The sequence below is a fragment of the Acanthaster planci genome, linkage group LG05 (assembly GCF_054643075.1).
Source record: "Acanthaster planci isolate LZ-2023a linkage group LG05, COTS_SCS, whole genome shotgun sequence".
NCBI lineage: Eukaryota > Metazoa > Echinodermata > Asteroidea > Valvatida > Acanthasteridae > Acanthaster > Acanthaster planci.
The window spans coordinates 12,596,725-12,621,466 of NC_141781.1; the positions used below are offsets into that span (position 1 = coordinate 12,596,725).

General features: G+C 41.3%; 2 protein-coding genes across 4 annotated transcripts in view; one reads left to right on the forward strand and one right to left on the reverse strand.

Annotated features, from left to right (window-relative positions):
* Nucleotides 1-23,021, forward strand: part of LOC110982018 (laminin subunit alpha-1-like) — a 63,992-nt gene extending 40,971 nt beyond the window's left edge. The window contains exons 30-50 of the mRNA XM_022240138.2: nucleotides 1,482-1,726; nucleotides 2,290-2,415; nucleotides 3,188-3,376; nucleotides 3,904-4,157; nucleotides 4,604-4,779; nucleotides 5,016-5,169; nucleotides 5,806-5,997; nucleotides 6,740-6,964; nucleotides 7,886-8,064; nucleotides 9,359-9,506; nucleotides 10,154-10,303; nucleotides 10,881-11,029; nucleotides 11,509-11,706; nucleotides 12,751-13,008; nucleotides 13,282-13,486; nucleotides 15,193-15,363; nucleotides 15,943-16,022; nucleotides 16,584-16,675; nucleotides 18,513-18,643; nucleotides 19,151-19,385; nucleotides 20,159-23,021. Of these exons, the coding sequence (XP_022095830.2) occupies nucleotides 1,482-1,726; nucleotides 2,290-2,415; nucleotides 3,188-3,376; nucleotides 3,904-4,157; nucleotides 4,604-4,779; nucleotides 5,016-5,169; nucleotides 5,806-5,997; nucleotides 6,740-6,964; nucleotides 7,886-8,064; nucleotides 9,359-9,506; nucleotides 10,154-10,303; nucleotides 10,881-11,029; nucleotides 11,509-11,706; nucleotides 12,751-13,008; nucleotides 13,282-13,486; nucleotides 15,193-15,363; nucleotides 15,943-16,022; nucleotides 16,584-16,675; nucleotides 18,513-18,643; nucleotides 19,151-19,385; nucleotides 20,159-20,307 (3,706 nt within the window). The 3' untranslated portion in view covers nucleotides 20,308-23,021. The remainder of the gene's footprint in view (nucleotides 1-1,481; nucleotides 1,727-2,289; nucleotides 2,416-3,187; nucleotides 3,377-3,903; nucleotides 4,158-4,603; nucleotides 4,780-5,015; nucleotides 5,170-5,805; nucleotides 5,998-6,739; nucleotides 6,965-7,885; nucleotides 8,065-9,358; nucleotides 9,507-10,153; nucleotides 10,304-10,880; nucleotides 11,030-11,508; nucleotides 11,707-12,750; nucleotides 13,009-13,281; nucleotides 13,487-15,192; nucleotides 15,364-15,942; nucleotides 16,023-16,583; nucleotides 16,676-18,512; nucleotides 18,644-19,150; nucleotides 19,386-20,158) is intronic.
* A 3-nt stretch (nucleotides 23,022-23,024) lies between these two features.
* LOC110982023 (thrombospondin type-1 domain-containing protein 4-like) overlaps nucleotides 23,025-24,742 on the reverse strand; it is a 118,915-nt gene continuing 117,197 nt past the window's right edge. For all 3 annotated transcript variants that reach the window (XM_022240161.2, XM_022240167.2, XM_087136470.1), the window contains one exon: nucleotides 23,025-23,772. In XM_022240161.2, the coding sequence (XP_022095853.2) occupies nucleotides 23,657-23,772 (116 nt within the window). In that variant the 3' untranslated portion in view covers nucleotides 23,025-23,656. The remainder of the gene's footprint in view (nucleotides 23,773-24,742) is intronic.

A 24,742-nucleotide genomic window follows, 5' to 3' on the forward strand; every position in this document is an offset into this window, starting at 1 on the left:
AACTTGCATGGTGCTTGTATGAACTAGTGAAGGTATGTGGTAGCACAAAGTGAGTATCTCTTTTGGGCAGATGTGCAATTCTGAAAAGAAACAGTAACTTGAGACTCAACATTTTGATCGGTATGCTCATCTGATCATCTTCAAGGAATAAACATCAAGCCAGCAGAAAATTAAGCCTGCATGGGTTTAATACAGTAATTAAAAAAAATGGTAACAATGAAGGGTGGATTATTCTATTAACATGTCCTATGCATAGTCCATTTCAACCTGTACCCACTTCCCTACAGTTTTACCATGCTTAATTTAAAATTTGCCAGCTGAAGCAGCTCACTTTACAAATGCATTTGAACTCTTTGCAATCATCTTTAACCACTTGCTGCCAGGTGCTTTTAAAAATGCAGTGCACACAAAGGGGTGATTTTCAAGATTTTCAGATTTCAAAATTCTTCAAAAATTCATCATTTCATTTAATGGACATTTACACCCACACGAATGACTGCTTGATGGCTACTCTAAGCAGACAGGTGACCTTCATTGACTCCTGAATATTTCAGCTAGGCCTGCTGCCCTGTAAAGAGAGCCCAGAATTTCGAGGTGTTGTGTAATTTCCTTTGTCCCCAGTGAATGCAGGTGGTGTTTTTTCAAACACGGCTTGATTAGCATGCAGCGGTGCTGTGTCGCTCATCAATAGGGCCCTGGAGCACTTTTGTCTTCGGTGCTTTGGTATACTATTTAAAATCAGTGACGGATTACCTTCGAAAAATTCAAGCTGAAAAATGGTGGCAATTCCCAGCAGCAGGTCTTTTGTTCCAAGTACGGTCTTTTTACACGGATCACCTCTTTTGTCCCATTCCTGGCACACCGGCTATGCGTATAAACCCATGGTGTTCGAAACGGGGTTCCAGCAGCAAGTGGTTAACATTGAAACACCAGCCTCAGTACTTCCATATAGTGCAACAATGGTATAGCCAGGATTCTGAGCATGGGATAAGCAGGGGGCTTCATGCTAAAGTGGGAGGGGGGGCTGACTAGATGTTGGACATATACATGTATGTAATGGTAATCACAGCAGGATATGCATATGTACTGTTTCCGAAATGCAAGTGGGGCGCAACGACTTTTCATGGGGGCCAAATTTCTGAGCCAAAAGACTTCCAAGTATCTGACACCAAGAAGCACAGAAAAGTCAAAAATTGTGCCATTTTGTATACACAGGTAGTTCTCCTTGTACACACCCATGTGTTTTACATCCAAGGAGATTAATAACATTTCAAAATTTTGAAAGAGGGAAATAGAAATTGCGGAAAGTCATCATTGAATTGGGAAGGGATAATACTTCACATTGTTAATTATTGGTGATAGTTCACATAATATAGGTAAATTGACCTTTGAAATGACAAACCGTATCCCTCCCAGTACCTCTTTCAAACTGTATCTCACTCTCTACCACTGAAACATTTCCCCCCCCCCCACCTAACCAGGCTGTTTGCAGGAGCCAGTGCCCTCAGCCAGCAAGCGGTGGACGTGGTCCAGCGCTACCGAGCTGCAGTGTCGTCCATCACAGAAGCCGAGCTGATGTCTCAGGCAGCCAATGCCAGCATAAGCACCACACAGCAGAGCGTCGAGGTACGAACCCTGGCTGCACTGCAAGAGGACGCCAGTACATCCCGTGAACGCAGCGTAGCACTGGAGAATGAAATTAACGCAAGGAACACTGATGTAGCAGGTACTTTATCCTGATGATGTGCTCTTCTGTTGGAGCAGGCTGCCCTGAAATCTCTTTCGTTGTTTATTACACGAGTTGGAATAACAAATTGAAATTTAACAAGTTAATGCAGGAGGTTGTGTAAACTTGTAACAAATGTTCAGTGACAGTGCACTGGGGACTTGTTAATACACTGTAGCAATTCCTGTGTGCAGCACGAGAGGACCTGTTCCCTTGTTTCAGTGATTCCCATCGCTTTTGGTAAACACAAATAGGGTGGAATAAGACCAAGGACGTGTGTGTTGCCCTCTCAAGTATTCCCGTGCCACAGCCAAACGTGTATTGCTGTGCAGCTCTGTGTCAGAGTGTGAAAACATGACAGTACAGTCAGACATTTGACACAAATCTGGAAACAAGTGACCTGCAAGAGTCATCATTTATAAAATCCAACTTAAATGAACTCTCGGTATCTTCTTGTAAAAAGCTGGAGTTTTTGGCCATGAAATGCAATATTAGAAATTGTTTTTAGAGACCATCTTGAAATGTATTCTTGTTCTGTTTTTGTTATGCAATTATTTTTTCAGGTTTGGAGAGATCCCTACTGACAGCAAATGAGACTCTTGTATCTGCTGAGGACTTATGGGACACCATTGCAGTCAGTTACTTGACTCTTCAAGAAGAGGCCAATGCACTTTCACAAACAGCCAATGGTAAAAAAGGAGACTACATCTTCTACTGATTTTTGTTAAAATGTTTCGTAACCCTTTACACCTTGTCAAAGTGTTGGTACATAAAAGCATGTTTGAAAAAGATTTTCCTTCAGTAATGAATAAAAAAAGACAAGTAATAAATAAGTTCAACAAAAGGTCTGCCAGTCCGTGCCAAATTGACTTATTTAAGCATTGAAGTAATTGTGTTTCATGTGGAAAGTTGTAGGGATGACTGACATGAAATGTACCCATTCATCCATTCTTGACAATTGATATTCCCTTCCTGTCCTTTTTCCATTGATCTTTGTATACTGACTAGATGGCTTGCTTGCTCGCTCGCTCATCACCGTCCTCCACAAATTTATTCATTTATTATTCTTCTTTGGCCCCTAAAATGTCTGCAGCACAGCATTCTATACATGTTCTTAATACCCCAAGAGCAGTACTGGTGATAGTTAACGAGTTTGTGGGATAAAGATATAGGAAACATTTACTTAACCCTAACCCTCCTCAATCCTTCACCTATTGGAGGACTGAGGAGTGTTAGGGTTAATGTCCCTGATGTGAATAGAAAGTTGGGTCCACTTATAATGAAAAGGCCCACTGTGACCGAAGTCTTGAGGCTCTTGGACAGTCTCCATCACACATGTGAGCAAACTGTGGACTTTCCAAGATGGAGCCTAGTGACTCCCAGACCTTGACGTGTACTTATCCGGAAATTAGTGGTATATTCAGTCAAATGCCTTTGGTATGTATTGCTGTTTGATTGCAGATCCACAGATTCAGCCAATTATTGACCAGGGTCTCAGCTCGGCTAACCTGGCTCTTGGCGTAAGTGGTGTGACCCTCAACAACACACGGATTCTGGACAATGTACTCACAGATAGTGAGAATGACATTGAGGCTATCCGAGAGACTGTCAATAATGTGTCAAGTCTACTTGGCACAACCCCTGGAACAGGTATGCTACCCTACATGCACGTTTGTAAGATCACGTCCATTCATGTTTAACTTTGTATCATGTATCCATTTTCTGGTTATAGAACATAATGTCTTCATTGTTGTAGTTGAATCCGTCTCAAGTCCCTGCAAGTCCATCTCAAGCCATCCTTTCTTAAGCCAAGTCACAAGGTATTCAAGTGAACTGTGACAAGAGCACTCCTTTGTCATTGTTCACTCAGTTGCTTATTACAGGTTTTGTTAAAGAACTTGTGACCAGACTTGTGGAATGACTTGTGATGGATTGACGACAGCACTGACTAACTGTTGTTTCCTACTTCAGCTACCAGCAAGTATCTTTGATGGCTGTCCGTTTAAAGATCTTTTTGATTACGAGGGAAAGCTATGCTTTCTAGAATATTACGGTGGAATAAAACAGTGCATTGTGAGACAGAGTGTCAGAATGAGACAATTTATTGCTTTTTCTTTGGAGTTTTGCACAACCACGTCCCAATACTGGACTTTGACATACCATTCATCATCCCACAGTTAGTGAAGTCGAGGCGGACTTGGTAACCCTTTCTCAGAAGACAGTCAACCTGACAGCCCTCCAGAATGAGACCTCACAGATGCGCAGTGCCATCAACGAACGCCTGGCACGCCTCAGGGAGAAACTGCGCCGCGTGCAAGACAGGATCGCCACCACCAAGCAGCCAGCTCGCTTCTCTGGCCAGACATCACTGGAAATTCAGCTTGACTCTGGCAGGTCCACTCTGTCCAACGAGGTCCAACTAGATTTCAAGGTGGTTGGGCACGGGCCTTGCTTAATCACACGTTCTATTCCCTGGATAACAATGATAGGCAGGGCTGAATTATCCAAAAGACACAGCCATTGAGGGTGCATGAAAACTTTTGAGGCCTGCAAAACATTTGAAGGCCTCAAATTTTGGTAGGTGTGCCATAAATATAAACACCAACACACACACACTCATGTGAAAAGTTTTAAGCATGTCATTTTGAGTTCTTTGTCTTCAAACTAGCTCCAGCTTTAAGCATCAATGGATAATACAAGGCCACAGTACTAACCAGCACTTACGCTGAGTAGGGCCTACAGAGCACTTTTACCTTGGACCTTCAGTCATGACAGTACACTTAATCTGGCCCTGATCACAAGGCTGAGGGTTGTCTATTCTCCGGCAGTATGCAGTGACTTCATTCACATCTAATGGTGCCTCATTTCTGTCATCAGGCGGACAGTCCAGATGGTCTGGTGTTCTTCATGGAGAGCACCGCCAACCAATTCTACAGTGTAGAAGTGGTGGCAGGAAAGGCGCAATTCAGCTTCAACATCAATCGGGATGCGGTCACCATTCAGAGTCCCATAGAGGTGTGCTGCGGGGAATGGTATCAAGCCATTGGTACTAGGTAAGGCTTTACAAGCTTTTCTCCTTGCAGGAGATGAAACGCTCGTATCTATACTTCAGGGATGTCTCAGTGATAATTGTTTCTATTTGACATTTTGAATGGATTTCCTCTCATATCCTCTGAATGTCTTGGTGCTATGCCAGTTTTCTGGCATCCCTAAAGATGCTTATTAGTCGTTGTAGTATCTTCCGAGACATATTTTCCATTTGATATTGCATCTCCATTTATTTCTCCAGATATGCCAATGAGGGACATCTGTCCATTGTCAAGCTGAGCACAGGTGGAGCATCTGCCACCTACGGCCGGAGCACCTTCACCTATGACAAGTACTTCTCCTTTGCACCCAATAAGACGTCATTCTATGTTGGTGGCATCCCGAGCTCATACCAGGTGTGTCTCATTTTACATTTCTGTCTACATTTCGTTTTTGCTCATGCATGTGCAAGGTGGGTGAGTGAATAAGCCTGGAATGGACTCGACCAGCAGAGATATATTTCAAAGCATGATGCTGGAGTTTGACAAATCGAGTTCTTTGATTTCACCCCATGTAAAGTCAGAATCTGCCCCGAATGCTCATTGTCTTAGATACTGTCACGGTGAATTTTTGTCTCGACCTAAGTCTTTAGGATTTATTTCTACTGATGTCTAGCTATCATATGTACCCTATTCTTATGCAAAAAGTAAATGCCCTTTTCGAACATCTTTTGCAAGACAGGTACATATGTCAAAATGTTAATTTTCCATTGACTGTGCTCATTGTGTGGGTCAACATTGATGACTGTATGAACTAAAACTGACTGTACAACAAAACCCAAAATTGCATTGAATTGAAGTTTAACAAGCTTTCTCAGGTACCAGAAACTCTAGCCCTTTCAGTGTTGATAAATCATTTTGCATACAAAAACAGATACATCCGTCACAGTTTTTATGTAGCAGGCATTACGTGCTGCTGAGAGTTCAGGTTTGTTGTTACATTGCTGGGAATTCAAACCATCTCTAGTTATTTACTGATCGGTTGTTTTACAGACCAATAAGGTCAGTAGCCGTAGCTTCGAAGGCTGCATCTCAGACGTTACTTTCGACGGCCAGGAACTGAACCTCTGGCGCCCAACTTCCCAGGAAGGATCTACACTGTGCTGCCAGGGGGCAGTCGAAGTTGTCACCCCTGAACCTGACATCACTCCTGGAGCAAGTTTCACGGGATTTGGCTTTTACAGGGTATAAATCTCAGCCCTTTTAGCTATTATTAAACCAGATTGTGCTGAAAAGGGGACCTACAATCGTGTCCAAATCTCATTGTGCCCCCAAATCCCTGGCCCCCTTCAATGTTGCGTCTCACTGCGTGGTCCAGCGTGAGTTGACAACATTGACCAGGGGGGATGGGAGACCTGGAAAGGGTATGGCTATTTTTGACACATGTCCAACAATTTTGTTCATGATTGTACTCCACATTCCAACGGACACAAAGTAAGAAATGGAGAACTTTCAAAAAGATATCCACTTTTTGTACAAGGATCTCTTATTTCAGACTACAACCATTTATAATTAAGGACAGTGAAATAATGACAGGGCAGAAATCTTGTAATTGTATCTAAGATTCTCTTCTTTTTTAGTTTATAACAAACTTTCTTTTAGTTTAGTTACTTGTAAAGTCTTTTGGTGGGTGGTATTGTGTGTAGGTCCTGCTGTCTAGGATTTTTTCTGACAGGAAAGTACTTTTCCCCTCTTTTTGCTCCATACACTAATTTTATATTCTATAGGAAATCTCATTTTGTTGCCACTTTTTGTTTTCAGGTTCTCTTTGTAAGCAGCTGTAGAATCAAATACAATTGGCAATAAGGAGATTTCCAACAGGACTTTTTCACCTGGATTACTTTCAGCAGTTGGGCTCTATTTGGTAATTCAAATTGTGAATTTTGGTGTTCAAGTTCTAACTTCCCTCTGTGACTGGCTTTTCTAGCTACCCAACGATGACTTCAATGTGTATGAGTCAGCAAGCATCTCTCTAGACTTCCAGACCTCAGTGCCGGAGTCTGTCCTGATGATCGTAACCCGACCTGACCTCATCTCATACATCGGGATCTTCATGCGAGCTGGGAATGTCATGTTTGAGATGAACACAGCGGGCAACGCTAGGTACATTCTCCAGACCTTGGGAACGTACAATGATGCAAGGTGGTACAGGGTAAGACTTGACACTTGGAGAGTTGCTGTGCACTATCCCCAGATCGCTTTAAAGTAACAGGCCATCATTTGTTGTTTGTGCATTATGTTCCCTTGAGGCAACCAAATTACTCAAAATCTAAAGAAGGGTGCCTAACCTGATGAAATGTCAGCTCAGTGAATACTGTATATTTCAGATTTTGGATCAAAAATCGCAGAGCCACGTTTTGAATTACACCTGACTTCAGCATATGGGATGAATTTTACATTCAGTTGAATGCAGCTATGCGATGTCACACACCAAGTGTGTGTCCTGTTAAAACCTGTGTGCACTTCTAGTTGCAAATTTCCAAAAATGCATCTTTAGATGCCATAAAGAATCATTTCACAGAGACATAACCATCTTTAAACCAAGTGTACTTTTCAACAATAATTTTGTCAGTTACTTTTGGATAGCTGCAAAAGAATGAAGTGTACCTTTAACAAATTTTAATTTCTTATTAACACCCCAAGAAAATTTCCTGTGCTTTACTGCACGGCATATTTACTGCTATTGGGATGATTGCCCACATACTCCAACTAATTTCAAATTGATCTTGAATGAATGGGTGCATTGATCACAGAGCCAGTTTGAGCTAGCTAGGTCTATACTCAAGTGCTTCTGAGGTACAAGTGAAGTACAGTCCCATTTGAGTGACCGCAGTTGAACTGTTTTGCAAAATCCCATCGTCAGGTATGATTTACCCTCGGTTGCATCTCTCGCTACATCCACTGTGACTTCCAACTTGCGTATTAAAATATTTTCACGTCAATTGTTCCCCATGGAAAAGAGCTATTGATCACCAGCCATGCACCTATGCCCCCAATGCCTCCCACTGTGGTATATCTCACATCCTTCTCTAGAAAGAGAAGGTTCACGGTAGTTTCTGTCATTTTTTACAAGGTGAATGTCGCTTACAACTCCTCCCACTACCGCATGGATATTGGCTACGCAAACCAGACAGATGCGGTGCTAGAGAGTTTCATGCAACCAACGGTGGCTTTCCTGCGGTTCCCCAACCTGCGTTATGCATTCAAGTTATTCCTTGGCTCTCCCGATCCAGCACTTTCTGCTGATATCATGTAAGCTGCTTTCTGATGCTCCTGTCTTTCAGCACCGCACTTGTTCAGTTCATTTAATGCAGTTTATTTATTTAAAAGTAATATTTGTAGGCACAAGATCCCCTGAGTTTTGTACAGTGTGGTGATATAATTGCATTTGCAAAGACGGAGTTACGTGTACTTGTTCATACGCTTTGAATTACTTTACATTAATGATGTTGAACATAAAGGCACATCATACACTGGACAAATACAATGAGGAATCTGCTAATTCATTAATTATAAAATAAAAATTGGAAATGATTAGAATGATGGATTGAAATTTGTGAATGGCTGGGCACAAATAGGTCTAGGCAGTATTTAATGAGAAGTTAAAGTTTGCGTTATGTTTTTGAAAATTGAGAGACTTTTAATTGATCCAAAAGTGTTACTGAGGAAGTTCCAGAAGAAGCCTCAAAAATGATTTGGGCTGTAGCTAGGATGTTGTTTTCAAAGATTTTTCTGTATTGAGGATTTTTTACCCTAAATTATGGATTGTGGGGATAATTCATTCAAAATTTCCTGCACGGTTGCACTTTGTTCAAAAATGTGATTGCAAGTTTCACATAAACAAGTCCACCTGCGAGAGAAATCATGTCTTGTTAGCTGTGAAAAAAGCATTCTGACTGGATCATCTAAAGATTGCTCATTGTTCATGTTTTTTACAATCACAACATGCAAAGTTCTTCATTTTATATTTCATATATTTTGGCATTCTTATGATAGTGGACATTTTGCAGACAAAGTCACTGGCAGTTGCTTTTTGTGGTGGAAGATGTGCACGTTCAAAAGCCCTGCAATTCAAAAGTAGCCCTTCTTAAAGAGCACCTCTAAGGAAAACATGTTTTCTCTGATTTGTCTGTTCAAATAAATATGGAAGCATCCAAATAGAATGCAGTGTCATTCGTCTTCAGCGCTCAACTTTAACAAACGAAAAAGGACTTTTTATCTTGCGCAAGGCTCTATCCACTGCGAACACAGGGCAAGGGCTCCCCTCATTTTCTCTGTTTTTCTCTGAATTTGCATCTTGACATGAACAGAAAAAAACCCTTTTTAGCTTGTTATAGTTGAATTCTGAAGACAAATGACACTGCATTTAATTTGGATGCTTCCATTTTTATTTGAGCTAATAAAATCAGAGAAAACATGTTTTCCTTAGAGGTGCTCTTTAACTCTGTTAGGCTGTATTCCATGAAATTCATGTTCAGGCTTCATTTCCTTGGTTCCTCAAATTTGCTTAATGTTGATTAACATTGTTCATGATTCTTTTGTGAAGACGGGGCCCGACCAATCTTCGCTTTGCGGGCTGCATGAAAAACGTGAAGCTATCGAACGGAACAACACAAGGCATGGTCAGCAGACCCTTGACAAACACAACGGCCATTGAATATATGGGTGTCTCGTTTGACGGCTGCAGGGCTAATGTGAGTTCTTTGAGAGGGAAATTTATCAGATGCACTTTAATTGTAGATGCCATTTCTGTTCCCACACAAAGATTCAAAGTGTCATCATGCTAAATTGTTTAACTCATTTGACCACTCAGGATCAGTTTGTGAGAAAACACTTTGTTAACACATGATATTCTCTTGCCTAATCAGACAAACTTAGCGCAGGCCTCAGTGGGGAATATCAGCAAGTCATAAAATACTGTGGTCAGCCTTTCGTGCATTTTGTACTTGTAAGCACTTGCCTGTCATACTCGTCTGCCTGTTGTATGCCTAGTCTGAACACTGCCATAGCTGGGATCAATGGCTTGGCTGTAAAGCACTCGCCTGTCACTACTGTGGCCTGGGTTCTTAACCCAGGCCAATCATGAGTAGAGTTTACATTTGTTTTCTCCTGTGCCTTGAAAAATTAGGTTCCCCAGTTTTCCCTCCCTCTGATGAATTAACATAGAAACTCTGGCTGGCTTTGTCAGATGTGGGTCATTTGGTTGCTCCTAAGGTACTCTTGTATGCCTACAGCTAAGCTACATTGTAGCTACATCCTTCAGAAGTCAGCTTTGCTCAGTCAGGATGATTAGCATCCAGTATTATTTTTAATATAAACTATTATTATCATTTGTGACCAGGTGACAGCCGGCATTGGTTTCTCCGGCCAGTTGGCCTTTGCTCAGTTATCTCTGCCCCTCCAGCTCGCCCGGACTCGTTCCATCAGTTTCTTCTTCAAGACGCTGGAGCCCCATGGCATCCTGGCCTACAGTTACGGCACCTTGAGCTTTGTAAGTTTCTCATTTCAAAACAAGCTGGAATTAATGAGGTTCTTAATCTACAGCTGCTTCATCAGATGCTGCAGTCAAGGGTGAAGTTGAGCATCTGATGAAGTACATGTAGGTTTGAGCCTCCAGCTGGACAAAGAGAGGGCACAATAGTCTTAGCAATGGAGGTTCCTTTGGTCGGAACTGAACCTAGCTGTTTCACAAAGGACTATGAAATGCACGCGCTATAGTCACGTTAATACCAACAAAATAAATACTCCCGGTCAGTATGGCTCTTCTAAACCAGTGAGGGGGTGCTTCCACTTGAGGCAGATAGTAATGAATATTAATGTTATATCAAATTTTGGTTATGTATCTAGTAGCCTGCTGTATGCATTTTTGTTCAGTTTGAGATCGTTTTCTGGGCCAGTTGTATGGACTGTATTAAAATAGCATGTTTTTTCACTGACAGTGAATGGCCAAAGAGCATGTCCTCTGTGTATTAAAACAGCATAGGAAATCCCTGCATGTTTACACATCAAACTTTTGAGTTCCACCTCTGCTCCTTGACTGATGTGCAATCCTAATTTTTTTTTGGCAGAACAAGCTGTTTTACATTGCTCTGTACCATGGCAACATCTTTGTCCAGTACAATGCCGGTGAGGGTTTGTCCGAGCCACTGCAGACGGTAGGACTTCGTCTGAACACCGGACAGTGGCAAGAAGTGACTGTCCAGTTTACTGGCCTCTCGTAAGTATCAAGGATCAGATTTGGAGGCTGACCACTCTCTAGTAATGATAAATTAAGCATACTCTTCTCCAGAAATACCTCCCCAAAATCCCCCGAATGGATCTATTCCACATGCTTGTTTTATGGCAGCAGTGCTTTAGTCTTGGTAAAATTAGTTTCGTAATTAGATTTTATTGAATATGAATATGTTCTCTATCATTTGAATCATTAGTGGTTTGGTTTTCTTTCTTTGATTTTATATGTGTGATTTTTAGTGTTTTCCGGTTTACTTTGCATTTTTCCCATTGAACAGTGCAAACATTAACATGCACTCTAAGAATTAGTACTAAGTTAAACCTGATTCTTATTCTTATTTCAACATATGAACAAGGACTGAATTTCCAGTTGCTTTTTCTCTTGAATTGCTCCACTGGTCCTGCTCCGATTTGACATCACTTCTTGTTTTCTTGGTTTTGGGGTTATTTTTTCACTTAACTCAGTGCCTCACTCAAGGTGAATGACCTGCCCACCGTATACAGCATGCGACACCTTCAGACTGAAGGCATAGACATACTAGGACAGAGTAGCTACCTGTATGTGGGCGGAGTTCCTAGCACCACACCCATTCTGATTGGCGGAGAGTTCCCCATCCGCATGTCCCTGAGTGGAGACCTGAGAGATTTCATGATCAACTCACTGTAAGTCAACCCTCAGTAGAATTATGTCCATGCATCACCTTCCAGCAACAAGAAAGTGAAATAGGGGCTATTGCTAGGCATTCCTATGTTTTATTGATTGTCTAGTGATAAATCAACTAAATACTACACTATTCTGTTCTCATCTCAGTGCTATGGAGGCTTTGCGTGGTAGCCATTATGCAGGGCAGTTCTTTTGTTCAACAGGATACCTCCCGTGTGCATACCCTGTGGAACAAAAGCATTGGCATGCAAGATGGCAGCCCTGCAAAGCCTCTATAGTGCAGAAATTTTGTGCTAGCATTGTAAGGGCAGAATTGTAAGTTGGTAAACAAGCCCACGGGGTTGAGCCAGAATTGAATGCCAACCTGTGAAGTATGTTTTGTAATGTTAAGTGAGAGTTTTAAGGTAAAGTAAGCAGAGATTCGTCTTGATGAAAAGCAGCAGAAGTGGGGCCATGATTGTTGGACATTCAAGAAAGCAAGTTTATAGCTGGTACTTCGACAATCATAATTTCCCACCCAGGGGAGCAACCAAGATTTTATCAGTGGGGTGCCCTATGGGGGATCATTATGGGAGATCCTTTTAAGCACAATCTATATCCCTGGTTATATGAAGAAACATTGCTTTCTGTTTGGAATTTATCCAGTTCTCAAGTGACTTTGTTTATACAGGCGCATGTCCCACTGATGGCAAGCTTCCATTCGATGAGCATTACCATTACCATTACTATTCGAGTTGTGCATTATCTTCTTTGGTTCCATTAGCAGGGGGCCTGGTTTGAACTGAAGTTAAGTCATATTTAGGAACCAGATAGGAGGGATTTTTGGGTATTCGTGAGGGAATTTTCCAGTTAACTACATGTACACCTATGAGCTCAAAGTTATTGTTCAGAGACAAAGTTTACACATACTTTAAAGACATGACCATTACATGGCATCCATTATATCTTGATTTAGTAAGTAATGCATTAGGTTCCATCCTTTCAAATGTTGATCAAAATCATCATCAGTCTAGACCCAGTTCTTGTTTATTGTATTTTGACAGCTCTGTGAACTTCAATGATGGCTCCATAGTCCTGGCAAATCACGGGCTGGACCTGTCCGGTGTTACCCCACCGGTATCTGAGTTGCCACCACGCCCCTACCCCACCTCCCCAGCCCCCACTGGTACTGCAGCGCCCACCACCTGCAGAGAGCCCACGCTGGTCATCCCCTACCCAGGGGCGGTCAGGTTTGGCGTTACAACGAGCAGCTATCAGGCTTACCAGCTTACACCTCAACAGGCAGCACTGTTCTTGAATAGGTGATTCTAAATCAGTTCCATGCCCAAGTACCCTTTTGTCAGCAAGGTAGAGAGAGGCTGTTGGGCAACTGTTCATGCTTTTGTGTGCTTATGCAGAGATGATACATTTCAATGAACATTGGTCTTGCATGCCTTGCCATTCACACAAAACTTGCTCGCACATGCAGTGTGCTGGAATTGCTGATATATAAAAAGACAAGGATGAAGGCTGAAGAGTGATGATGTACTGCAGGTCACATGATTCCACCTTTTTTGGTTGGTTGCTGCCACCAGGTTTGTGATCAAGCTGTCATTCCGTGCCCTCTCCCCGGACGGTGTGATGCTCTATGCAGCCAACAGCCCCACCACACCGGGGCAATTCATGGGCCTGGTCATGATCGATGGTAAGCTGTCCTTTAACATCCTGACGGACTCTAGAGCCATGACTGGTTTCAACATAGCCACCAGGGAACGGTATGACAATGCACTCTGGCAGGAGGTAAGCCCCATAGGCCTCTGTTTTTAGGGCTGTGCTGAATATGTTGACATGTGATGGATTAATACATATTTAACCCTTTCATGCCGGGACGCGTTAAGACACACCGTAAAAATTGAGATCCTCAGCCTGCTTTTCCGCTATTATTCTCGGCCCATGCTCGAGCGAACACGGTGAAAGAAGGCAGACCCTGGCTCTTGTGTATATGGTAATTGGTCTTTGTGTGTAGCCCAGAAATGAAAAGACAGAATTTGCATCATAATCGCCAGCTTCACAATAGTCCCTGCTTTGAAAAGAGGCAACGGGAATATGGAAACTTGAGTAGAGCTGCATGCCACCGAACAATCAGCCTTTTCACCGTGTAATTCAAAGCGTGCAGAGCACGCTGGGCCAAGCGAGGCTGGCATTCTTGGAGTTGGCTTTCAGAAAAAATTTCCCGCCGAGAAGGGGTTAAATAGCTCCTTTTGAAATTCAAATATTGAGAGGTAAAATGTGAAAATAACAAAGCAAAAATGTGTTTATTTGGTTGCAAAGTTACATTCTAACATTCATCTAAAAGGTATTACATTTAACTGAAAGGGAGTTAATGCGTAAGGCCAACAATAAGACAAAATAATTCAAGTGTTTCTTTTTTTATTTTGTGGTGTGGGGTCTTGCTGAGACTAAGAGAATAAATCATAAACTAGGACCGAACATATTGATGGAGTACAAGCCTCCTGCTTTATCTTGGGACAGACCCTCTGTCTTGCAATTCAACATCGTAGACCCCTCATACAAACATGCATATTTTGGTTGTGCTTTTGTGGGAGCTTGATGCAGCCGCCGAATATTGGATCAATTGGAGAGTTAAATTATGCAGTTATTCAAATTAACTTTCCTGTGTTGTCTAATTTTCTGTCAATCCTTGTTTGTTTATAAAGACATTTCTATGATACACCAGTGAAATGTCAGAAACATTCAGTTGTGGTAAACATTGCTAATTATACACACATGTTCAAACATAGTTGTGCCATTGTAAATGGACTCTCTTCCCTTGTACTTCTGTGCAGAATTCCTATCAGATATCCCTCAGATTTGTTCTTAACATTGGAATGAGGCACCATTTAATAATTAAACAGTTCAGTTATAGCACACAGTATTAACTTGTTCAAAGGCAATTACACATCTGCAAATTGATTGTCTTTTTCCTTGTAATAAGTGCACACCTAACATATCTTAGCTTTGACGTATGGCCTTGTTTTGTGAGGTACCAGTGAAAAGTAAACAAAAATTGAACCCTCACATCTAAAACACAAACAAGAAGTGCGCGTTTCATAATTATTTGGCTAAATTTGCCTTGAATGATACCCGTACTGGTTTATCTTGTCCCTTAACAAAACTCACACACAGTATGCTGACCATCAGTGGCCAGTTAGTAAAAATGTGATATATGGGTGAAAATGAATGAAAGTAGGAATGAAACTATGAGATTATGAATCCTTTAGGATGTATTTTTAGTACTAATTTGTTTGCAATGTCACACTAATGCATGAACTTCATGTTGTTCCAGTTTCATAAAGTAGGGCCTATATATCCATTTGTCAGATATTTTGTAAGCAACTTAAGGCAAGAAAGATATTGGTTTTGGAATAGGCCTGTTGAAATTTGATCTTTAATGTCGACTCCCAACGAAACCCATGAAATCTGGTTAACCTTCCTATCGACAACAGGTAACAATCCTGCGCATCCATGACTTTGTGGCCATCCTGGTAGAGAAGACGAGGGACTACAGCAGAAATGTTGTGCAATTGGATTCTGTCGTGTCCAGCATTGCTATCAACACTGACCTCTATGTGGGAGGCATTGGCCCTGGCATCGCAAGGAGTGGGTACCACCTGCGGGTGAGTAAGAGTTGCTAATGGAACCCTGTGCACAAACATTGCAAGAGTTCCTGTAGCTCAGCAGTGAGGACTAGCCTAAGGGATGGTCATTTACAGGCAAGCTGAAGTCATGACTGCCATGAACTGTAGTTTAGCCAACATCACTTGAGCAGTGGATGGTTGGAGTAATCATTGATAATTGGCCTAGGGTGCGTTTGTGACACTGGTTACCTGGGGCAAGATGTAAGTGAAGATGGCATACCTTATTGAAAGAGCAGGTTACCAGTGGTGAAACTGTTGTTCATGCTTGAGAACTGGCCCTGCGTTGTTCCTTATTTTGGACATTGCCAGTTTGCCTTGTAGGGATTCGATCATCGTGCAACACATGACATAATTTTTGACTCATTTTAGCGATGGGTTCATGAGTGTCCTTTCACTGCAGTAATTGTGTCTCAGATAAGTAGCTTCATGAAGATGACAAGTGGCCTGTTCTAAGCAGATGCCTAGTTGGGCACTGCATTGTGAATATACATCCTGTCAAGTAGGAAGCCCTAATTGTTTTGCCGGTATTGTTCACTTTCTGATGTGTTTCACTCCTAGATTTCAAATCCCTTCGACGGCTGCATCAGGATGCTGGAGTTTCAGTTTGCTGCTCCGCCTGATTTGATATTTAACCTCAGGTATTAATCTCTGACTCCGTCATGCAAACCTCCACACAAATGTCTGACCATTAGCTGTTATTACTTTGCTCAAACCTTTTTAATAATGGGCAGTTTTCAAATTGAGATGAGTTTGATAAGGATGGTAAATGTATTTTTCAAAGGCTTCTTTTATCTTCAACCTAGTTGTTTCATTAGATACCATACTAAAGGGTGATTAAAGCCATCCATTATGCAGTTCATTTTTACTCTTGGATAGAAATGAACAGAAGGTGGCAAAGTGTCTGGCTTGACCACTTTGGTTTTAAGACACAACCCCATTTACTGAAATTAAGCCCTCAGTTTGCTGAATTTTCCATGGGCTCCTGTGTTTTAGCAAGGAAACCACAAGGCATAGCATTCCATATCACACCACACCACACCCCACCAAGTGAGGGAACATCCATATGTGATTTATTAATGATGTTTTGCAAGACATCTTGTCCTTTATCACTGCCACTTCTCTGCCAGTCACCCCATATGTACTTGTACCATTTCTGTCAGTATTGACCATCTTTAAAATCTGCTGTCTTCTGTTGGTAGCAATCCAACCAGCATGGTTGACGTTCAACCCTGTAGCATGAACGAAGTGGACCCCGGCGGCTCCTTCGATGGCACCGGTTGGCTGCATCTGAGTAAGTAGAACACTCCTATCCATGGTCAAGGTGTAGATAGCATCACTTCTATGCACAAACTGTTGAGGGAAGGGTTGTCTGGCTCCAGACATGGCAGGTAAGCCAGAGACCCTACTTTGGTTTGTGGCAAGAGTGTCGTGTGGAGACGTCACAGTGTGTTTGTCAGTGAGTGATTTTCGAAGATGAATGAGGGGGTGGCCATTTGTGAGACCATCAACCGTCAGCTGTTAATGGACCGATCTATTAAGCCTAACCTCCACACCATTATAGGACCTGGCCAAAGTGGGGGAGCCTCCCCAGTCAAAGAAGGTGGGGGGTGTCAGCTGCCAGTGGTGTATGTTCCCTTGTTAGCATGCATTGGTGCACATTGTGTGGTAGTGGTATTCAGGGCCTCGGGGAGGGAGGGTGTTATGAGCAAGGGAGTGCTTTTACACAGAGCCCATATATGTTGTGTCTGGATATGCTATTTTTATTATCTGATTTGGGAACAAGCTTACCTGATATTGGCAGTATGGAGGCAGGCAATTTTGCCCTGAAATCAGCTGAACTGTGAAAAATGCCATACAAAGTCCTGTTCAGTTTTAGTGCGTCTGCCATTTTTCTCATATCCCAGCCACATTACCTTGGCATAAACTCCCTATTAACCCAACAAGCTTATTTTGAGCCATGTTTTAACCACTTCATGCCGGGGCATTTTCAATGTTGATGATGCTGGGCCGGCATGACTATCATTTTTTCCGTTTTTAAAATCTTTCAAAAATTCATCATTTCATTTAACGGTCGTTTATAGCCACACGAAGTAATCTTTAGGCACTACTCTAAGTTGACAGGTGACCTTCATTGACACCCGAGTATTTCAGCCAGGCCAGCAGCCTTGTAAACAGAGCCCAGATTGTGCGGTGTTGTATAACTGTCTTTTGTTCACCAACCTGGCTCAGTGCACTGCTGACCTCTTTTCAATAGGGGCTAGATTAGCATGCAGCAGTGCTCTGTGGCTCATCCTGCGGTGGTGGAGTGCTTTTGTCCCCTGTGGTAATCCGCTGGCTCTCAATGCCCCAACCCTGGTATACGGTTTCAAAACAAGGCTGGATAATCACAACTTTTGAAAGTGAAAAATGTCGGGAATGCCCAGCAGCCTGGTCTTTTGTTCGGAGTACGGTCTTTGGTTACAGGGCCCTGTTTCCTTTGTCCGATTTCGGAGACCCCGGCCACGCGTATAAACCATATGTCTCCGATTCCGGAGTCCCCGGCAGGTAGTGGTTAAACAAAGAGTTATTGCATTACTCCGTGATAAGGCATCCTCCAAGTTACAACACACAACACCCCTGCATTTTACCCATTATTCAATATTTCTAAGTGGTTAAGGTATGGTGGAATGGCTGATCATTCCTGTTGTTTGCTGCACTGAAAAGAATCTCAGAATTTATTTCCTAAAATAATGACATAATACTATATCTGTGTATCAAATTCCACTATGTATTTTTGTTATGCTGGCTGTCTGTTTGTTTTGGTTTATTTCCTAATTTGCCCCTTGCCCTTAAAAACCCAAACTTCATCTCCTGAGCTTCCCTCAACCCCCCCCCAAAAAAACCCAGCTTAGGCTGCATCTAAATCTGTTGTCCAGAGCTAGGTCTAGGTCTTCACTCCATTGGAAATATGCAAAGATGCTCAGATAGTAGACGTCCCCGTATAGCTCTGGAAGCCCATTTCGGACAGGGCCTTATGCATTGCAGTTATGGTACATTTTATAATGAAGAGACAAATTAATTCCCCTGTTAACATTTCTTTATTTTGACAGGTATAATGATTAATTTATTTCTTTGTGTTATTTTGTCAGTGAACAACTTCCGCATTGGTGACAGCTTGGATATCCAGCTGACCATACGCACAGTCATGCAGAATGCACTATTATTGGCCATCTCTGGAGATGCCCAGAACTTCATTGCAATGGACATTTACAATGGATTGGTAAGTCAAAGAACAGTTCGCTAAACAAATTCGTGCCCCAATTACTGACTTAAGCAGGTATTGCCTCCCCCCACTCATTTGTAGACTTTGAGAACTCCACTTGAAGAATTTCCATTACCTGTCAAATTTGTTTCCCATTCATCAGAAGTATGAACCAGCCTTCGGATTTCAAAGCAAAGGAAAATACTGGCAAAGTGCATATACTAACTTCTGAATGCATATGCCAGGACTACATGTGTATGTTAAATACTATGTACATGTAAACGTATGCAGGGCAGTGGCCTAACTACAAGGGCACACATGCCCTCAGCGGATGCCTGTCCCCCCCCCGTGCCATTTTTTATGAAATCTCTGTTGAGTTATATTTCTATGCAGTTGCAGCTTTTTTTCTATGGTGCCCACTTGAAGAAAGTGTGTGCACCCTCGAATCCCCCTCCCCTGCATTTAAATTGCACCATTGAACGGGTCACCGCATTTCATGGACTCTGTCTGTCCTGTTTTTACCAGGTGAGGGTGATAGTCAGCCACGGGTTCATGTCATCCTACATCGTCCGCTCCACCACGCTGTCCAGTGAGTTTGCCGTCTGCAACAACCAGCCCCACCTCCTCCGCTTCTCCTTCACCACAGCTGCTCTTGCGCTGACCGTGGATGATAATCTCAGAGACGTGGTGTCCTTTGACGCAGGCACGCCCACCGTGGCTGCCACCAATGGGTTGGCTGTGTATATTGGTGGGATACCTGGTATGTTGAGAGCTAAATGATTATTTAGAACCTTAGACCCTCTGGCAAACAATAAATCCAGTTGTTCATTGTACATTAGTTTTTTAATCATTTATTTCAAGCGCGAGCAAAGGTAGTCTGTAAACAATAATTGGCCACCTTCACAAAGAAGTCATGGATCTCTTTTTAATTGGCAAATTAATACACATTTAAAAAAGCTGTAACTGTTACCATGATCACTATATATCTATTGTGTAATTGTGGAGTGCATTACAGAGGAAGCATCTGTGAGCATTGTGAAATCACGTTCAGTGTATGAACTCAGATTTCAAGGGAGTAACGTATCTGATTCTCAGTGAAGAAAGTTTAGAAAGCAATCAAGGTTTAGGTACCGTTTGAGATAAAGTACAGGGACCTTTATTTTACAGGGATTCCCAATTTAGGATGAATTGAAACCTAATGATGGAAACTATATATGTGTGCTCCTAAGACTTGAACATCCATTACAATTTTTCAGTGATATTTGGCCAAAACTGTATTCAAAATAAAAAAATTATATTCAAAATTTGCCCGCATGTGATGTGAAATTCGGAGAGACTGGTCAATATAGTTCCTGCAGAATCCTAACCATACAACCAGGAGCAGTGCACTTTGATTTCAACATGAAATCTTTGAAATTAGAGAGTTTTCTGATTTTGACATTGCAAATTTCTCCCTTCACTGACCTCTGTTTTGTTGTGTTTGCATTTGCAAGAAGGTGAGCTTTATCTGATAGGCACTTTTCATTCCATCAGATATCACCACCGTACCCCTGATCAGCGGAATCGCCACCAATTCCTTCCAGGGTTGTATGCAGGACCTGCTCATCAATAATGCCACTGTGCCGTTCAGGGACAACCTGGGCAAAGTGGGCTTCACCACAGGCTGCCCACGCCCGGTCTAAGAAAGGTTGGCTCTATTAAAGGTTAGGTCCAAGACAGGTGCTTGACCCTTCAAGGAAACTAGGGTCATTCATATCAAATATTCTGAATTCCATTACTTTGTCCTCCACAGAAAAAGTGGATACTTAGTAAATTTGTGTTGAAGGTTTTAAATCATTGCGTTCCTTATTTCTCTGTTCCTCAATCAGGAGGCCAGGCACAATAACTTTAATGTATTTTGCGCCAGAACTCATGTTCTGTCATAGCTTTGCACCAAGAATGCTGTTTTTACAAAAACAATTCTGTCAGTTTTTGGATTACTGCAAATGTTAGGTACTTTTTGAGGGTTGTGGAGCATCCAATTAATCGTTACCATCTTAAAAATCTGCCCACAATGTGATGGTAACTCTTAATATTTTTTAATTGATTTTCTCTCCATATATTTTACTAATGTCAAGATCATGTTCTTCAGTAACGTTAGGATTTTCCCATCATGTTTTAGTGCTGGTTTGTTGTGATGTTTTTGCTTTGTTTAGTTTGATTTCTTTAATGGTTTGTTTGTCTGTTTAGTTTTGCATCTGTACATTTGAGGTGTTTTTCACCACGTGTGTTCAGACAGCTCAAATTGCATGAAACTATACCACCACTTTTCATTCACGGTGCTTTATCCCACTGAAAATTCAAAGTGCTTCATTATTTTGCTGTAGCAATTAGCAGTCAATTTTGCTTTATGTGATGGATTTTTAAGTTGCAAACCTGAAGATAGCGCACTGTATGTATTCAGAACTTCCCACAATGTCCTATATTGAGTACATTGTCAAAGCACAGAGTTCCCATTTTACTTTTGTGATCCGCCACAACGGTTTCGACCTGTAAACACTCACACAAAACATTCCAAACTGTTAAGAATAAGCTCAGTAAATGACAAATGGGAACTATCACTTAGTAGAAATCTGTTACAAATCAGCTAATGAATGCACAAGTTGTGTAATGCCGATAACACGTATTCTGAAATGGAAGAGCTGCATTCCTTTGAATTAAATTTTTTTCCGAAGTACGTTCAAAAGGCCTGTCTCACTTTACATGTAATAAATATGTGAAGTACACAATCGCAGGTGCATTTTGCCTGTGGTGATAGATGTCATGTGAAAATACTGTCGTATTACCAAAAGAAAAAAATTCGTATTTCCCACCACGATATTGGCTCTTCATGAAAACAGTGGCAACATCTTATGCTTTGCAGTTGGTTTGAACAAATTTTCTGAGCACGGGCAACCCAGGATAATCCATCTTTTACAAAACATTGTACAGTGTTTTTCAATTTTCAATGGCGTAAGTGTGAAGTGAAAATGAGGAAATCAGCGTATCGGAAGAAAAGTTGCATGCCCGAATCATCAGAATACTAAGTTCATTAATTTGGCACTGCACGTGATTGGTCATTAATTAAGGCATTGCACTTGTTGACTTTTTGGCACTTATCCCCACTTTCTGCAATGGCATTAACAGCAGCGGAACAATTTTCAAAGGGGGAAGGGCAGTTGTGAGACCATCAGGCATCAGTCAATTATAGGCCATCCATTCAGGCCCATCCTATGCGTTACAGAACCTCCAAAAAGTGGGGGGGGGCCACACACTTCCACTGCACATGGTTTGAACAGGTCGACGTCCAATAGACCATTGGTCTTTAAAAATATGATATAAATATTTATTTTCAGTGGATGAATATGAATATTATTACAGCATTAAAGATTTGAACTGTCACAACAAATTAAAACTGGTGCGGCAACAAGGGACAAGAAATATACATTTACAATTCATCTGCGGACAGTAATTATCACATGTATAAAAATAGCCAACCCATATTATACTTCATGTATACATGGGTCACATATACTTCAAGGAATAAACATAGCAACCACTTCTTCTGGGGGAATCATGTCAAGCCAATTATAAAAATACCACTTCATTTAGGAGAAAGCTGTCACATTGCTCAACAGTCAACAAAATCATCTGTTCTTTTGTTAGACTTGCTCAAAAGACATGATTAATATTGTCATCAAGTAATACAATACATGTATGTACAAGTTTAATATGCAGAAACGCGAGTAAAGCATAATATTGTGTGGACTCTTCCTGTCAAATAAATAGGCTTTTTTTCATTGCTTGTAGTAGTCCAGTAGTTTCAAAACTGTAATTACTTTTCATGATTTATGCATTTTTTGTTAGTAAATTAAATGTGGTTTCTCATGACTCCAGTGTTTTTTAATGAGAGGTGTACTAAGGTCATTCTTTCAGCAGTGCTGCCAGAGTTGCACCAGCATCAACTTTTTTTTCCACCTTATAAAATATACCAGATATCGAAACACATTCCTCCTTAAAGGCGTAACAGATGTTGTTGTATACATTTATTATTTGTGATTTCTGTTGAGGCAATGTTGCTGTTGGTGCAACTGTCACTGTCTGAGGTCCTCACAAAAAAAACCATTTCAGATACTGTACTAGAAATATATATTCCCACTATGGTAAGTTGTTAGCAAACATTAACATACAAAGCAAGCACGTCACTGTCAATAAATAGCTACATATCTTGTCTGACAGTCTTAACCTTTGCCCTTCCTGTTGTGCCTCTGTCTACCAATGAACCACCTTCCATCAAAATAAACTCAAATGACCTACATAACCTATTCAATGACAGTTGTCGCTTCTTCACTGACAAGCAACTTGCTCTGTTTCGGTATAGTTGCCCTGGTGGTGCAAAACTCATGCAGATTACGCATTCAAATATCACTAGTTTTCTTCTTTTGTTTTTCAGCAGCTTATTCTCTATTGTCTCTATACTGCCCAACACCACCCAGTATACTACTGAATGCTCCATCCAAGAATCTCTGGTGATTTCTGGAGGCCCTGCAAACAATAGGTCAGACAGTTTGAGGCAGTATAGTATATTAAGCGTCCACAGTTTAAATGGCTTTCAACACCACTCTAAAGGGCAAAATCTTTACAGCTAAACTATTGAAACGTACAATCAAGAATACATTTAATTTGTAAACAGCATGATGAGCGCTGTTAATATATGCACGGAGGTAACTGACCAAAAAGTAAGGGGAAATAATGGTTTAGTACAAGAGTATATTAAAGTGTTTGATTTCTTGTCAATTTTCTGCATAAATCACTGCATGAAGTAGCTTACAAAATGCATGCTAATATTTCTAAAACTCTGGAAGCAGACATTCAACTTGTGCCGTCTTTCTCCATTAACCTGTATTATGGAGGCACGTTGGATTAACGTTCCCTGAAAAAAAAATCACCTGCATCCAGATGGAAAAATGAATTATTTTAAGGCTGTAAAAATCTTGGTACTGACGGTTGTTATCATCTCTGATGATTGAAACAGGAGAAACAGCAGTTGTTTCTGTAGTACATGTAGGTGCAGAGTCGGGCCTTGGCAACCTTTTCACAGTACTGAAACCTGTCCTGGCAGTCGATCGCTGAGAAGCAAAGGAGAATGAAAATCCGAGGTGTTGGTGAATACAGTGACTGTGAAAAAGTGCCACCTAGTGTCAGGTGGTGACCAGTGCTACCCTGCTCCTTCCCCAAGATTTAATGGAGTTGATCACAAGTCAATTAAGAGTCAAGTTGCAAGTTTCTAAATGGAGCTGATATTACGAACCTGACATAACCCTCACCATGGGTAATCTTTGCACAGAAAATTAACAATAGGTGGCATAAATGCCCAATTTACTCATTACTGATTCCATAAGAGGATTTACGGCTGCACAATGTTTAAGGTAGATCAGATCTCTTGGGTGAAGACTGAAGACTATCGGAGTAATACCATGGCTGTACCTTTTCAATTTTACACAAGTCCTAAAACAGCTTTAAATAACTAAGCCCTTAATTTTGAAAAAAAAATTCTTTTCTTCATCAGAACTGGTCAGCAAATTCTGAAGTTCCTTCACAACCAAACAACTATTTCAACACACCCTAATGCAAGCCTCTTCATTTTTAATATGAACTTCGATTAGTCAAGCAATGCTAAGCATTACAATGAACATTAGTAAGAAAAATCATCCATTCAAATTTGTTCAGCCTCGTCAGATTACCTAAGGTATGCCATAATTTGTTGTCCAAATCATAGACTGGCATAACTTTCTACAGTGTGTCAGAATTTGTTATGCAATATGCGCAATAAAGTTTGCCATGAGAGAGAATTTATGAATGCAACTACTTTTGACATCAGATTTTTGCCCAACTTGCAAAGAAATCTACACAGGGAGAAGCTAGACCAACTCTGGCATAATTTGTGGTGCTGGCAATGTAAAGGCCTTTCCACATGAATGATGGAATCACAAATCCACAATGTTTGGCACTGAGTGTCTGTTGCAAGGGTCGCTTGCGATTTCATCGCAAGCTTTCACATGGTACAACAAGGCACATAAGCAACATTCCTCATTTTGC